Source organism: Cryptomeria japonica, chromosome 4, assembly GCF_030272615.1.
Source record: "Cryptomeria japonica chromosome 4, Sugi_1.0, whole genome shotgun sequence".
NCBI classification, from domain to species: domain Eukaryota; kingdom Viridiplantae; phylum Streptophyta; class Pinopsida; order Cupressales; family Cupressaceae; genus Cryptomeria; species Cryptomeria japonica.
The window spans coordinates 542833307-542849424 of NC_081408.1; the positions used below are offsets into that span (position 1 = coordinate 542833307).

Below are 16118 nucleotides of genomic sequence, written 5' to 3' on the forward strand. Positions count from 1 at the left end.
TTATTTTTTCAAATAAATAAAATATTGATACACTTATTCATAAAAAATATTGTAAATTTTTTTTAAAATTATATGTATCTAAACATAATGGGTATCTAATTAAGTAAACATGACATATTGACAGTCATTTTTTCTCCACACAACTTTTATTTCATAAAAATCTTTGTAGTTAATCTTCTAGATTTCCTTCCTTACCTCATGGACACTCTCACGTAAGCTTAAAAATAGCTGAAAATAATGTTATACATACTTACAGAGAACCTGAACTCAAATGTGAGATGAAATTCCGACTAGGAAATTCACGGCTAATAATGTAGCCGTGATAGATAAATTCATACAACAGCATTAATTGCGATAAACAGTATGAGTATGCAATATTTCTCTGCATACGAACTCTAAAATGCCTATGTAACTGTTCAAAATATCGGCTGTGTTTTCTGGTACAGGCTTGGCCGTTGAAAAACACATATCATGTCAAGAATTGAAGTTGTCTGTGGGAAAGCCTTCCGGAGAATTTAACGTTGAAACAGCTAATCATGATCTGCACACAGAATTTTCAAAAATACTTTAAGATTTCAGGAAAAAAATGCCTAGTTGTTGAATTTTTAACGCACAGAAACCTTCAAGAACAGCTAAAACAACATTAAATTCAGGATGAACTGCTTCTTTCTACGGAAATCTATTAATTATAGGCTTGATCGTCAAGCAGAAGTCCACAATATCAAATTTTACAACCCGGTACATACACGGTTAGCGCGAGAAACGGTACATGTCGATGTCGACTATAGGACTGCAAGTTGCGAGCTTCATCGAAAGGAACTGCCCAACATAAATTGTAACAGGTGTAAGAAATCGTGAACTCCAGCTTTTGAGAAAAGGAAAGTGATTTTTTGTTTTTGTTGTTTTCTTCAGAGTACTGTACCTCAACTTGACGCTGCAGAGACTGAACGTGATTGATGATCTCGTCCAGCATCAATGCTTTACTCGTGCTCTGTAAAGAAATTCAAAGTAAATAAATGATCTCAGAAAACGAATTAAAGGACGTAAGACGCATTTACTAATTTTGTTAACTATTGAGATGAATGATGAGCCGTACCTTACTGCATCCTGGAACCAGATCCTGCAAAACCTTCATTCTTTTGCTAATTTTTTCCCTCCGCGCCTGCAACAAACGCACAAATAACATTTATTATGCTCTGTTTTGGAGGAATATTTAAAATGTGCAAGAACAAACATGCAAATTACTTACTCTTTCGGCTAAGCTGTGGCTATCAGTGGCTTGGCCACGCCGTGCCCTAACGTGAATGTAATCCTTTTTGTCAGGCAACGCTGGAGCCTTCACATTCCTTGCGTCCTCTACTTTTCCCGTACAGTAACTATTATTACTTTGATCCGCTTTGCGCTTGGAATCTTCAAAGGCGTCCTTCTCACTCTCTGCGCTTTTGCAGCGCTTTCCTTTCAGCGCATCGCAACTCACAGCCTGCGCATCGTATAAAGTAGGAATGTAAATCTATAAGCAGACGAGTAAAAAACCATAAAATGAACATCAGGCTGTAAATTTATAAGCAGACGAGAAATAAATATAAACTGAAATTTCAGGCTGTAAATTTATAAGCAAGCGAGAACTAAACATAAACTGAAACTTCAGGCTGTAAATTTATAAGCAGACAAGAAATAAACATAAACTGAAATTTCAGGCTGTAAATTTATAAGCAGACAAGAAATAAACATAAACTGAAATTTCAGGCTGTAAATTTGTAAGCAGAAGAGAAATAAACTGAACTTCAGGCTGTAAATTTATAAAACACAAGAAACAAACTGTAAATTTATTAAAAAGACGAGAAATAAACTCAGGCTGTAAATTTGTAAATGACAAGAAATAAACTGAACTTCAGAAAGTAAATTTATAAGCAGACGAGACGAGAAATAAACATAAACTAGACATCAGGCTTTAAATTTAAAGCAGAGTAACATAAACTGAGCATCAGCTTTTGAATTTAGAAGCCGACGAAAAATAAGCATAATCTGAACTTCAGGCCGTAAATTTCGACTCAATTTCTCAATTTTTAGTGTTGAAAATTTGAAGACGGAAGTTCCATCATTCACTCTGGCTTTAACTTCAGCAATTTCAATGATTAAAGCTCATACCTCGACAACATTTTTACGCTTCTTGCGACAGCCGTACTTGACTTCATTTCCGGACACGCCAGATGCGGAAGCATTTTCTCTGCCATTGCCATTCGTAACAATTCCAGCGGATTCCTCGGCTTTTGGACTACATTCCTCCACAAAGGACGAATATTTCGCCGCCCTTTCTACGAACGCCAGGTCAGAAGGAATCGCAGGCAAAGCGCAGGTCGCAGGTTCGATTCCTGTCAAATTACACTGGCTCGTCACCGCAGACTGCGGCGCATTATGCCATGCCACAATTCCCTGCTGCAAATCCCCTGCTAAATTCCCGTTCGAATGTTCCGTTAGGGGGAAAACCTCCGAACCGCTAGGGCGACTCGTCTGATGAAGCAAATTAGGCGAAAGACCAAGCAAAGCGGGCAAATAATCGTCCTCCATTAAAGCATCGACGAACAGATTCTCCGACAACGACGTCTGCATTTCGTGGCTTGAAAAGAACTCTAAACAGTTGAACTCCATATCCGCAGGACAATTGTGCCTGACCATTGCGAAACTATCCATACAACACCTTTCACACCTCAAACCAATTCAGAGCTCTCTGGATTCCTCAAGGAATCAATCACAATCTCTATATATACTCTCTAGACTACCATTAAAAGATTGCACAGACAAATCTTCCAGAAAACGCTGGTTGCAAACATTAAAGTAAATGGAAAAGTGTGGAAATTCATTACACACCGGGTATTTAAATGCTCTCTAGGAAATTTCCTCTGGTTAGGTCTGTGTAGTAGAAATTCCAGCCCAGACTTAGCTCATTAGCCGTTTTGTACTTGCGAATCACATGTAAACAAAACCACGTGCTGACCGAAATACAAGGATTATTTTACCATTTTAGTTTTGCTTTAATATGAATCATGATCTCATCGTAATCACGCAACAAATAAATGTACGGGAAAAGTTGGCGGTCAATGTTGACCGCTAACCGTGTGCGGAAAGTTAATGACGGCTAAGTGGCTTACAAAGAATTCTGTCTGTGCCGTATTCATTTTTATGTCCGCAGGTATTTTCTTTTCAATTCTATTTTTATTATTATCTTATTAGGCAATTGGCTTATTTTAGCTAAATGTGCGATCGTTTCAAATTTGCAAATGCTTTTCGTAAAATTGGTATATACGTGTCCTTGTGTTTTCTTTAATTTAATGACTGGTTTATATGTGGTATAGGTATTTCTCTATGAATTTGTTTTATGGTTTTGTTATATTTAGATTTTTATATTTAGATTTTATTACAGTTTATTTTAAAGGTTAATTTTAATTTGTAAATTTATTATTGATGGATTAGATTTGGATCGTGTCTATGCAGTCGACAAAATGGTTCGATTATTCATTACCAAAACACTTTTAACAATTATCATGAAGGTAATTTTGTTGGTTGCATAGTCAATGTGTTAGATTTGTAGTTGTAAATTTGAATCATAAATTTTTAAATTTTAAATTCAAAATAAATGTAGTAGCTTTTTTAGTAGTCATTGTGATTTGAATCAACACATATTTGTAGTGTTTGTGTTTTTATGTTATTGTATTTAAAGAGATTCGTTCATTCATTTTAAAATCATCAATTCCATATGTTGGATTATTAAAATAACATCTAGATAAAGATCTATTCTACATTTTTTACTTGTGACATCATATAAGCACCATTGCAAGCTTGATTGTCATCTTCAATATTTAACTCAGAGTTATAAATTTGATCCACTACGAATATGATTGAGGAGAGCATGACCCTTGCAATTCAATAAATTGTCCAAACATGATTGTAAACACTGCTAGTCCTTATTAAAAATAGTACTGAAAGATCAAGGTGAACAAATTTCAATTGCCACTTTTATGCTAATTCATTCCTATAGGAACACATTCAAGTCTATGTACTAGATCATTTCCACACTTGGTAAGATCAATTTCTCAATATATCTAAACTAGAGTGAAATGTGGTCTTTTTGTAAATATTTAGATATTCATTTGAGCAAGCCCTAAAAATCCACCACTATGGCAAATCAATTTTTGACATCTTCTACATCATTTTTTAACCTTCAAATTAAATTATGACATTTACATTTAATTCAACATTTTTTTTAAAGTTCCAACTCTCTTGTCTAGGTTAATTATATATTTAGATCTTTATTAATTTAATTAGTTTCTAAGATTATTTCATTTAAGTGGTGTTTTTCCCTTGGCTTTCTTATTCCCCTTAGCTTTTAGTTGTTCTTTATTAGGGTTTTAGATCTAATTTTTTTATTGTATGGGTGGGAGAATAAAGACCTACCCCACTTTTGGGCAACATGCTAATTTTACAATTTATTCAAATACTATCACCCAATTTTGAGAAACAAGGAAAACCATATTATGTTCGTATTAGATTACATTGTCAACATGTATGTGTGGCCTTTATACATTCTATGTGTTACCATTTTTCCTTCCAATCCACATGGAAGAATTTCGTTAGACATAATTTTTTATTTAAATCACCTTTTTCATGAACAAACAAAGTAATCATGGCATGAAATTTTATAATAATGTGACATTAAGAGTAAGCTTTCCAAAATAATCTTGTAGATTATGAGATCTTTTATAAGAGAAGATAAATTTATGAATTGGTTCCTAATAATCTTATACCTTATGAGATCATTATAAGAACTTGGTCAATAACATGAAAGATAAATAGAAGAGTTTAAATAACTAACCCTAGTAAGATCACTCTATTGATGCTTGGTGGAAATATAGATAATAGATTGGACATCCCTTTATTTCCCTAGATGACTAGTTTGCAAAGCTATAAAAGGAAACTCATTTAGGCTTAGTCTCAAGTAAAGAATAGGTGAAGATCGTGTAATTTTATTATATAATAAAGAGACATAGGTTGAACTAGTTACACTTGGTTACCAAAATCAAGCTCTTAGAATAACCATTCCTACTTAGTATCCAATGACACACAAGAGTAGTCAAGGTGTGAAATTCCAATAAAACCCACAATAACATTGGATCCATGTCCTAACTCAACAAATAGCATTGCTTATTTAGGCACAGGTTCCAACACAAAATAAGGTAATAGAACTTGTCCAAGTAACAATAGTAATATAAGAACAACCCCTAGGGAGCCAAAAATAAAGTAAATAACCTTAAGTAATAAAGGAATTTCCAAGTTACAATATCATCATAGTAACTACTTGCCACCAAAAAATGTAAATCTTAAACTAATAGCTATAGGGAGGGTGACCCTAAGAAACACAAGGAGAAAAGTTTATAAAAGTATTGGGGACCCTCTAAAGAAGAAATCAACTAGAACTCAATACATCAATCACAACAAGCACAGTAACTCAAACCTCTCCCACTACAAGTTTTCTCCCCTCGTCTCCTCCTCCTTCTCCAATTACATCATTATGAGTCCCCTTATTTTTACTTCATGGTTTGTGATTTCTTCCCAATTCTCCCCTTAGTATCAAGGGTCCTTGTCAAGTACCACCTAGATTCTTGTGCAACAATTTATGCAACTTCCTCCTTATCAATATTCTCCTTAATATGTATTCCCTCTTCATTTCTTACTTCTCCAAAATGGTAGCACTATGTTCCAAAAATGCAAACCCTTACCAATCTTGGAGGCTATCCACTCCCATAATTAAAAACACATCATATGCCCATAATTGCAAGCATTGTAGCTTTACAAGTTTTGTGACTCTATCATATCTCCTCAACACTAAGTCTCAATAGGGCCCCATTTCTGAAACTCTCCCAACTCGTTAGCTTGATTAATAATAAATGATAAAATATTTTTCTTTCTTCTCCCCAAGTGTCATTGAAATTCCCCCAAGCCTATCTAAATGTTAAAATATTAGTCTCTCTATAGCCCATACGGGTAGGTGAGTTGGCTTGGGCAGTGGGTTTGCTCCCCATCATCTCGGGTTCGACTCCCTCTCGGATTTAAGAGGGAGGACTGGTTGTAGGCTCTGGATTCTCTCCCTAGGGGACTAGTCTCGCCTTAGTTCACCCCTTTCTGGCCCCAACTTGGCAATAAAAGTAAGCCCAAGGTAAGGCAGGTTGGGTCGCTGGACTGGGTCGCGGGGATACCCCTGGTGTACTGAAAAAACTAAAATAAAAAAATATTAGTCTCTCTATTGGTAGTAAATACATAAGATTTAGGTAGAAATAGAGAAAAGTGAACAAGAAGGTAATATACAATTGCAATTATCCCATACATGTAGAAGAGGATGAGAAATAAATTTGATCCAATCAAACAAGAAATGTACTTCACATATTTCACCCCCTAGTGGATAGGTTCAAAGGGTATGTTGGACATAATGTTGTCAATGATGTCAAGGGTGTTGTTAGCTTTGTCATTGATGGCAAGGTATGTGGAATATTATTGAAGCATTGAATTATTGTCATGTCATGTAAAAGCATCTACATTTCAAAAGGGTAAAATTGATCCATGCTGGATATCTCTCTTGTAGAATGCCATTTGTACCATCATGTAGCAATTTCAGTCGATTGTGGAGGTCAGAGAATGTCTATAGTATGCACTTCTAAGGTTTGTTTCTTAGAGACTATATGTGCACCTAATTACATTGTCATGGTGTTGTGCTTTGTATTCTCCCAGAGTTGTGAGTTATGGCTTGCAGTTTGGAAGCAAAGTAAAGTTGCACATATGATGTATCACATTACAAAATTTCAGAGGTTAATCTTCAGTGGACAAAAATTATAAGTGATAGAGTGTTCACCGTGTCATTGGTCAACTTTGTTGATGTTCCTAGTACACGTGCTAGAGAAGGATAACATGTGCTAGCTAGAGGAAGCATGTGAAGGCTATTTGGGACCATATGAGTTAGTGTTGGGTAGCACATAGTACCATATGAGTTAGTGATGGGTAACACATAGTGTGTTACCATTCATTGTATAATGTGTGGGGCTTAAGACCAAGATGACTTCAAATTTAGTTAACGAATTTGCATGTAGCTAACTTGTGAATGTTGTAAATGTGTTAGATTGGCTGACTTGAGAATGTAATTAATAATGTAAAACATATAAATAATTGATATATAGGTTCGTTCCAAGTGAGTGAGTTGGCAGAAGTGGCAAAATTTGTACAAGATGTATATTCAGTAGGTAGCAGAGATGAATTAAAGTGTGTGAATCAAGTTGCAAATCCTATACACACTAAGAGAGTGTTTTGACATAGATCACATTAGATAGTTGTTTAAGATTGAGTTGTGAAGGCCCACATGGCATATCTTATGTATCTCTTTTTTATATTTAAGGTTGGTGCTTTTAATCTAAGTCGGTGCTCAGTTCTTTGGATTAGGGGATTGGTGTCTCCTATAAATTAGTGCTTGAAAATGCAATTGGGGATCGATTTCTCCATCTAAGGTTGCAAATCCTATGGTTTGGTTCCTACAAAATATTGTAAGTTCTTTATTATTTTTGTGAGGTTGGATTTGTGTAGTAGATCCAAGTATCTATTCTCATGGTGTTTTTTTCCCTTCTAGGTTTCCACATATATCTAGTGTCTTATGTGTTGATGTGTGATTGTGTTTATCATTTGTATGGTTTCTTTATTGTTAAAGTAATATCCAATCATGATTATAATGATGAATTGGATTTCAAGTTGTTATTTGGCATATATTACTATAATAGTGTTGTGATTTAGTGTCTTTAAAATACATCAATGTGTGAGATGAAATGAAAGAAAAATAATGTTAAATTTAAATAAATAAATAAAAATATGACACTATATTGTTAGGAACCGAGAAGGACAGCCACAATCAGATGATACTACTGCAGATAGTAAGTGAATATAGTAATGGGCTCTGCACATGCAGAAAGGCCAACCACCTAGAGCTCACTGATCAATCACAAAATAGGAGTCACACTGACTACAATTGGATGGTTAAATCCAATAACAATGTACTGCTTAAGTATAGCATCCATGATGCTAGATTCAGTACCGGTTTAAGCTCTAACCATGAGTGCAAAACACCTTCATAACCTTTGTTGGTATTTTGGTATGGTTTTGTCATTGATGTCAACACCTACTAAAACACTAGCACTTTGGAGATCCAGCAGCATTCACCGGCAGACAAGTAACTATTGCATAATTACTGGTATATGGTACACCGACAGGATATAATGATCACCGACACTTGGAATGACATGGAAAACACTTGGTAATATCAAAGACATCGTGTGGACATCTTGTCTTAATGAATTGATCATTGGTATATTCATATTTGCATATTTGTTTTTACTGGCAAATAGGTCCAGGATTATCTAGGGTTACACTAGCAGGTTTATCTTTTCCAAATCAACATGGCACGCTATGGAGATGATTAATTATTGTTGTAAATGCATTAAGCCGACATGTTCAATCGGTTATTGCATAAGATATTGTATTATTTGTAAAATGATTTTATTGTAATATCTTGTAGAGCTGACCTACTAAAATTGGTCTTAGGTTATTGTATAAATGTAAGATCTTATTTGTAAGATCAAATGTGGAATGCGAAGAAGGATTGTGTGAAGGTATATGCGAGATTAAGCATAGCTATACACGCAGACATCATTTGAAGGTGAAGCTAGGTTTTTGTGAAAGCATATCAGCATTGCACCGGTACTGAATCTAGCATATGAAGATGCTATTTTGAGCAGTACATTCTTATAGGATTTAACCATCCAATTGTAGTAAAAGTGACTCCCATTTTGTGATTGAGTAGTGAGCTCTAGGCGGTTGGCCTTTCTGCATGTGCAGACCCCATTTATGTACACTTACTATCTGCAATAGTATCATCTGATTGTGGGTAAGGTTTCCCACCATGGTTTTTCCCCTTACAGGGTTTCCATGTACAAATATTGGTGTTATGTGTTGTGGATGACTTTGTGTTTATGTTTCATGCACTAATCTTTACCAGTATAGCAATTAACTGTTAAAACTGTCTACCAGCATACTTAATTGGTTTACCGATATTAAGCATTAAGTTAGTTAAGTTGTTTTTGGTTTGAATTTATTTGACAACTGATTCACCCCCCCTCCCAGTTGTCTCTGGGACCTAACAATTGGTATCAGAGCTTAGTCCTCTTTTTGCAGAAGTTTAACAACTTGAGGAGATCCAATGTCTACTAATTATTTCAGGAAGGACAATCCTAAACTTGATGGAACCAACTATGGCATATGGAAGATCAGAATGGAGACACATCTAAATTGCATTGGAAAAGACATCTAGGAAGTTACAACGAATGGTTATATTGTTGTTGTACCAGGTCAACCTAGTCCAGCTAACTTGACAAAAGATGAGGAGAATGATTGCAAAGCAAGAGAAGCACTTTTGAGCGCATTATCAGATCAACAAATCATGGGACTATCAGATAGGTCTACTGCTAAAGCTATTTGGGATCATTTGGAAACACTGAATGAAGGAGATTGCACAGCCAAAATTGCAAAACTTGAAAGCTTTCGGATCAGGTATGAACATCTAAAAATGGAAGAAGATGAAAGGATTTCTGCTTTTATGGAAAGAGTAAATGAAATTGTTTTGGGTATTAAATGTTGTGGAGGAACCTTAAGTGAAGATGAAATTGTTTCAAAAGTTTTAAGAGGATTGCCACCGGAATATAAAATGAAGGTTACTGCTATAAATGAGTTAAGAACAATGCCTGATACATCAGTAACTAGGGATACATTGATTGGAAAACTTTCAGTTTTTGAAATTGAAGAATTTGGTCCTGTTGCTACTATTAAGACAAATTTGGCCTTTAAAGCATCAACATCATCTACTCCATCTTTTGACAAATCTAATTGGAAAGCCTTTTATGCAAGAGAACTTGAAGAAAGTAGGAAAGAACTTGAAGAACTTGAAACACTATTTGCAAGGAAAATGCCTAAAGGTCCAGTTGGAAGTAAGTATGAAGGTAAAGCACCCTTTAAATGTTTTAATTGCAATAAGATCGGTCATATGGCTTCAAGATGCCCTGATAGACATGCTAGACTGAGAGAAGAAGCTAGAAGAGCATACAAGCCTAATCCTAAATATCAAAGATACAGATTTAAGAAGAATAAAGACAAATCTTGTTACATTGCTGATGAAGGTGTAACTAATGATTTTGATGAAGATCCAATAGACAATGGATGGGTTTTTGTTGCTATAACTAAAGATCAACTGGCACTTGCAGTGTAACCAGTAGAACAAGCCCTAGCAGCTAAAGTTGAAGTAAAGGATGAATGGATCATTGATTCTGGATACTCACATCATATGACAAGAGACAAAGGTAAATTCTTGAACTTTCAAGAATATAATGGCGGTTTAGTAAGATTTGGAGATGACAAAGCTTGCTCGATCAAAGGTAAGGGTTCAATATCTCTTGATGGTAAGCATAACACTGACAATGTCTACTATGTTGAAGGTTTAAAGCATAATCTTTTGAGTGTTGGTCAATTAGTTGAGAAAGGATTTCAATTACAATTTAAGAATGGAAAATGCAAAATCATGAACAAAACTGGTTTGGAAATTGCAACCAGTAACCAGACTAGAGGTAATATCTTTCATTTGAATAACAGTGAGAAGACATGCTTGATTGCACATATTGATGAAAGTTGGTTATGGAATAAGAGACTCTGTCATGTAAACTTTGATTGCATGGTACAAATCAGTACTACTAAGGCAGTTAGAGATTTACCTAAAATTGTCAAACCTCACAATACAGTATGTAAGGAATGTCAATTTGGAAAACAGGTTAGAGCTAGTTTCAAAAGTATTCTAGAGAAATCTAATAATGCTCTTGATTTGATTCACACTGATTTATGTGGTCCAGCTAGAACTAAAAGCTTACAAGGTGATAGATATTTCTTGCTAATCATTGATGACTATTCTAGAATGTGTTGGGTTACTTTTCTCAGAGAAAAATCAGAAGCACTTGGAAAGTGTAAACTATTCAAAGCAATGGTTGAAAATGAAACCGGTAAGAAAATCAAATGTCTAAGATTAGATCAAGGAGGAGAATTCACATCTAAGGAATTTAATACATTCTTTCAAGTGAATGGAATCATAAGACAACTATCAGCACCTCGGACACCACAGCAAAATGGAGTTGTTGAAAGGAAAAACAGAACTATCTTGGATGCAGTAAGAAGTATGTTATCAGAAGCAAACCTACCACATGTATATTGGAGAGAAGTAGTCAATACAACGGTTTATACATTCAACAAAGTTCACATCAAAGGTGAAACCAGTAAGACCCCTCATGAACTATGGTTTGGTAATACTCCTACTCTTAAGTATTTCAGAATTTTTGGAAGTAAATGTTATATCAGAAGAGATGAGTATATTGGAAAATTTGATCCTAGAAGTGATGAAGGAATATTTCTTGGTTATTCATCTAAGAGCAAAGCATATACATGTTTTAACAAAAGATTGCAGAAAATTGTTAAGAGTACAAATGTAAAGATTGATGAACAATTAAGAGGAACTTCAAGGTATATAGACTCTGAACCGGCAACATAAATTTTGACAAATGAACCTACACTAAATCCACTGGTATAGAATGAAGATCCAGTTACCCCGGTATCATCTGAGGATTCCACAATAATTGAAGAACAACAACAAACAAAGACACCCCGGTATGCACCCCGGTATGTAAGATTGAATCATTCTGAAGATCAGATAATTGGAAACAAGTTTAAAGGAGTTATGACAAGAGGAAGATTGGCAAATGAAGAGGTATGTCTTATTTCTCAAATTGAACCATCATCAATTAATAAGGCATGTGAAGATAAATTTTGGATTAAAGCTATGGAAGAAGAATTAGAACAAATTGAGAAAAATAACACTTGGACATTAGTTCCCCGGCCTAAGATAAAAATGTAATTGGAACCAAATGGGTATCCAGAAACAAACTTAATGAAGATGGTAAGGTTGTTAGAAATAAAGCAAGACTAGTGTGTAAGGGATATTCTCAGAAGGAAGGAGTTGATTACAATGAAACCTTTGCACCGGTAGCAATGAAATCCTTGCTCAATCAAGACCGAAACTATACAAGGCAATATGGTACTTTTAATCATTATTTCTAATGACCTTTCCACCTTTTTCAATGCAGGGCTTGCTTGAAGATAATGAGCTATTAAATAGGTGTCATATCATCATTATTTGGCATGGATTATGGGCGCTCTTACAAAATAACCACAGAAACCAGAGGAAAAGTTATCAAAATGAGAGAAGGCATTGCAAGGAAGGTGCTGGAAAAATGGGAGGTAACAAGAAGATATTTGAACCTGCTTTCTGCTCTGAATGGAGAAAGAACGAAGAAGTCTGGGGTATCCTTCAACAGGGGGTCTCAATGTTTTCATGGAGTGACTAAATGGGAAGGACCCCACAATCACCAGCTATTTCATCAAGAACTAGAAAAATGGAAAAATTCTAATTGGATCACATATGATGAATGTAGATGAAGAGGTTATCTCCGAGGCCACGGGGATGACTACGGAGGGTATGAAATTTTATAGGGACGGAGGGATATCACATAAAGCAGGAGACAAGTTTCATGTTACGGATGGTGAGAGAAGAAAGATGATCAAAATTGACAACTCCTACCACTCCTCGAAGAGAATTTGCAGGCCATGGAGGTTTGTCTTATTTGCTTCTATTGAATATATTACCTTAGATGGTAGGTTTACCAGGGCATATGGGCATCACTTTGTCCTTCTTAACCATTTCCATCATGGAGAAAGGGTTAGCCTTCCCTATTACCTTGCCTGTTCAATGGATCATACTATAAAGGAGACCTAGAAGGACCCTAAAGGTGATCATGCCCTCCACCAGGGGCTTATGGTCCTGGTTTATAAAATGCTAAAGGGGAAGTGCATTGAAAAGCCTATTAAAGGCAAAAATGCCAGAGATGAGACTACAGAAAGTAAGGATAGTGGTTTCAACTTTGATTCAGAGATCGAGGGAGAGTCGGAAGAAACTAGCAAAAAAGGGAGGATTAGGGCCAAGAAGAGGAGGATTATTGTGGAATCTGAAATGTTGGATTCTGAAACTGAATCCCTTGAGGAAAAACCTGTTAAAAAGAGGAAAGGGAAAGCCTCTGGAAAGAAGGCTCAGAAAAAGAACACTAAAAAGGGTAGCAATTCTGACCTCAATTATGTTCTGGTTGAATCTGAGGAGGAGGATGATGATAATAAGAGGATCGATAGTCAGGACAAAGAAGGGGAGGGTAACCCGGTTAAGGATAATTTGGAGACCATGGAGACTGTGAATACCACTAGTCTGCGTAACAAGGGAAAAGGGGGTCAAAGTGATAGTGGTGACAAAGATACTATTAAGGCTTTCTGTGAGACCATTTCTACTATGGTGAAGGATATTAATAGTTTGAAAATTGATACATAGGCCATGGCAAGAATTACAGTTGGTGACAAGCCCTTGGTGGAGCATGTTAAAGAGTTAGTGGTCGTTCTGCATAATGCGCAAGCTATTGAATGTATGGTTGGAAAAAATCTTAGCAACATAAAAAAAGGTCAATGAGATGGGAGATAGAAAGGAAATGGAAAACAAACTAAAAGATTTTGGCAGCAAAATTGACAAGCTGGAGCATAATGTCAAGCAACTTGTTGATCAAAATTTCCAAATCCTCAAATCTTCGATGGACAACATGAACATCTTTATCAACAGGTTCGAGAATAATGCAGAGAAGGATGGTGATAAAGAGCAAGTTAACAAGAAGGGTCATGAAAGGAGGACTAGAGCCAACACAAAGAATAAGGTAGACATCGATGGTCGTGAGTTGGAGGATATGAAGACCTCAGCGAACAACATGAAACAAATGGTTCTTCACGCTGAGGAGATTCTAAATTGTATTTAGTTCCAATTGCTATCCTTGGTTCTGTCTCTTTGCTGTCTTTTGCTTTCCTTTTGTTGTCTGTTCCGATTTTTTAATGTAATGATGTATTAAGTTGTGCCCTTCCGGTGGGTTCATTTTGACTTTTTGAAGTGATCAGGCACTTTTTTTAGCATTTCTATTTTCTTGGCTTGTAAAAGGTTCAGGTACCTTTCAAATACCTACTTTTACTTAATCAAAACCTTTGCACCGGTAGCTAGAATTGAGGCAGTCAAATTATTTTTGGCTTTTGCAGCACACAAGAACTACAAAGTTTATCAAATGGATATTAAATGTGCATTTTTTAATGGAGATCTTGAAGAGGAAGTCTATATTGAACAACATGATGGATTTTCTTTGACAAATGACAACGATATGGTTTGCAGGTTAAGAAAAGCTCTATATGGATTAAAACAAGCTCCAAGAGCTTGGTATGCAAGATTGGATAAGTATCTTTTGAAGATTGGTTTTACTAAAGGAAATGCAAACAACAATTTATATTACAAAATAACTAATGATGACATCTTGATTATAGAAGTATTTGTTGATGATATAATCTTTGGAGGAGAAGATGGATTATGTAAGGAATTTTCCATTAAAATGCAACAAGAATTTGAAATGTCTATGATTGGAGAAATAAAATTCTTTTTAGGATTGCAGATTTCACAGACTGATAAAGGTATATTCTTGAGTCAATTAATACTTAAAAGAGTTACTAAAGAAATTTGGGATGGAGAACTCTAAACCGACAAGCACGCCTATGACTACAAATGACAAACTATCTCAAAGGGATGAATCTACACCTGTTAATCCGACTAGATACAAATCTATGATAGGAGGTGTACTGTATTTGACACAAACCAGACCTGATATTATGAATGTAGTATGTATTGTTTCAAGATTTCAAAGTAATCCTAGAGAAAATCATGAATCAGCAGTAAAAAGGATTTTTTGGTACTTACAAGGCACTATAAATCTTGGATTATGGTACCCTAGAGATGAAAATTTTGATCTATGTGCATACACAGATGCAAACTGGGTAGGAGATGTGGATGATAGAAAAAGCACCACCGGCGGAGCATTCTTTCTTGGAAACAGATTAGTTTCTTGGTTGAGTAAGAAACAAAGTTGTACATCTTTATCAACAACAGAATCATAATATGTTGCGATAGCAACTAACTGTACACAGGTACTATGGCTTAAGCAAATGTTGAAAGACATAAAGGTAAAATGCAAGGAACTTATAACTATCTACTATGATAACACTGCAACAATTGATATATCTAAGAATCTGGTACTACATTCTAAAACCAAACATGTATCTATCAAACTGAATTTTCTAAGGGAAAAAAATGAAGCAAAAGAGATAAAATTGGTTTATGTGAATACTAAAGAGCATATTGCAGATATCTTTACTAAACCTCTACCTAAGGAGACTTTTGAATATCTCAAAGATCAGCTTGGGGTCATACCCCCACCGGTAGAGACTTAGGAAGTTGATGATTGTCATCAACCGATAGAATTAACAGACAAATCTTTTATTCCAGCTTTGATGGGAAGCTACTTCTCAGGGGGAGTAGTTGTTATATTGAATTGATTGGTATTTTGTATATGAACTTGGTTTTGTTGTAACTTTGGCATTTGATGTCAAAGGGGGAGAGATTGGTATGGAAAAACTTTGAAAAACACAAGGAAAACACATGTTGCTCCCAGGGGGAGAGATTGTTGTTTGGGAGAGATTATTACTCTTTGTATGTATTTTGATTTCTGGTTATGATCTTTTTGGAGATTATTGGTTTTTGGTACTTGGCATTTCTATTTTGGCACTTTGATGGTTTTTCCATCTTGTGTTGGCATCAATGCCAAAGGAGGAGATTGTTGGTATTTTGGTATGCTTTTGTCATTGATGTCAACACCTACTAAAACACTAGCACTTTGGAGATCCAGTAGCATTCACCGGCAGGCAAGTAACTATTGCATAATTATTGATATATGGTACACCGACAGGATATAATGATCACCGACACTTGGAATGACATGGAAAACACTTGGTAATATCGAAGACAACGTGTGGACATA

The 16118-nt window shown here is 35.5% G+C and overlaps 1 protein-coding gene across 1 annotated transcript; it reads right to left on the reverse strand.

The window, feature by feature from the left end:
• Nucleotides 1–213: 213 nt before the first annotated feature.
• LOC131034973 (transcription factor BHLH089) lies at nucleotides 214–2945 on the reverse strand. The gene is made up of 6 exons (XM_057966592.2): nucleotides 2149–2945; nucleotides 1250–1480; nucleotides 1097–1162; nucleotides 923–991; nucleotides 747–819; nucleotides 214–541 (listed from the first exon to the last, which is right to left on the reverse strand). Exons 1-5 carry the CDS (start codon nucleotides 2689–2691, stop codon nucleotides 751–753), a joined length of 978 nt encoding a protein of 325 aa, XP_057822575.1. The 5' UTR covers nucleotides 2692–2945; the 3' UTR covers nucleotides 214–541; nucleotides 747–750.
• Nucleotides 2946–16118: the final 13173 nt, after the last annotated feature.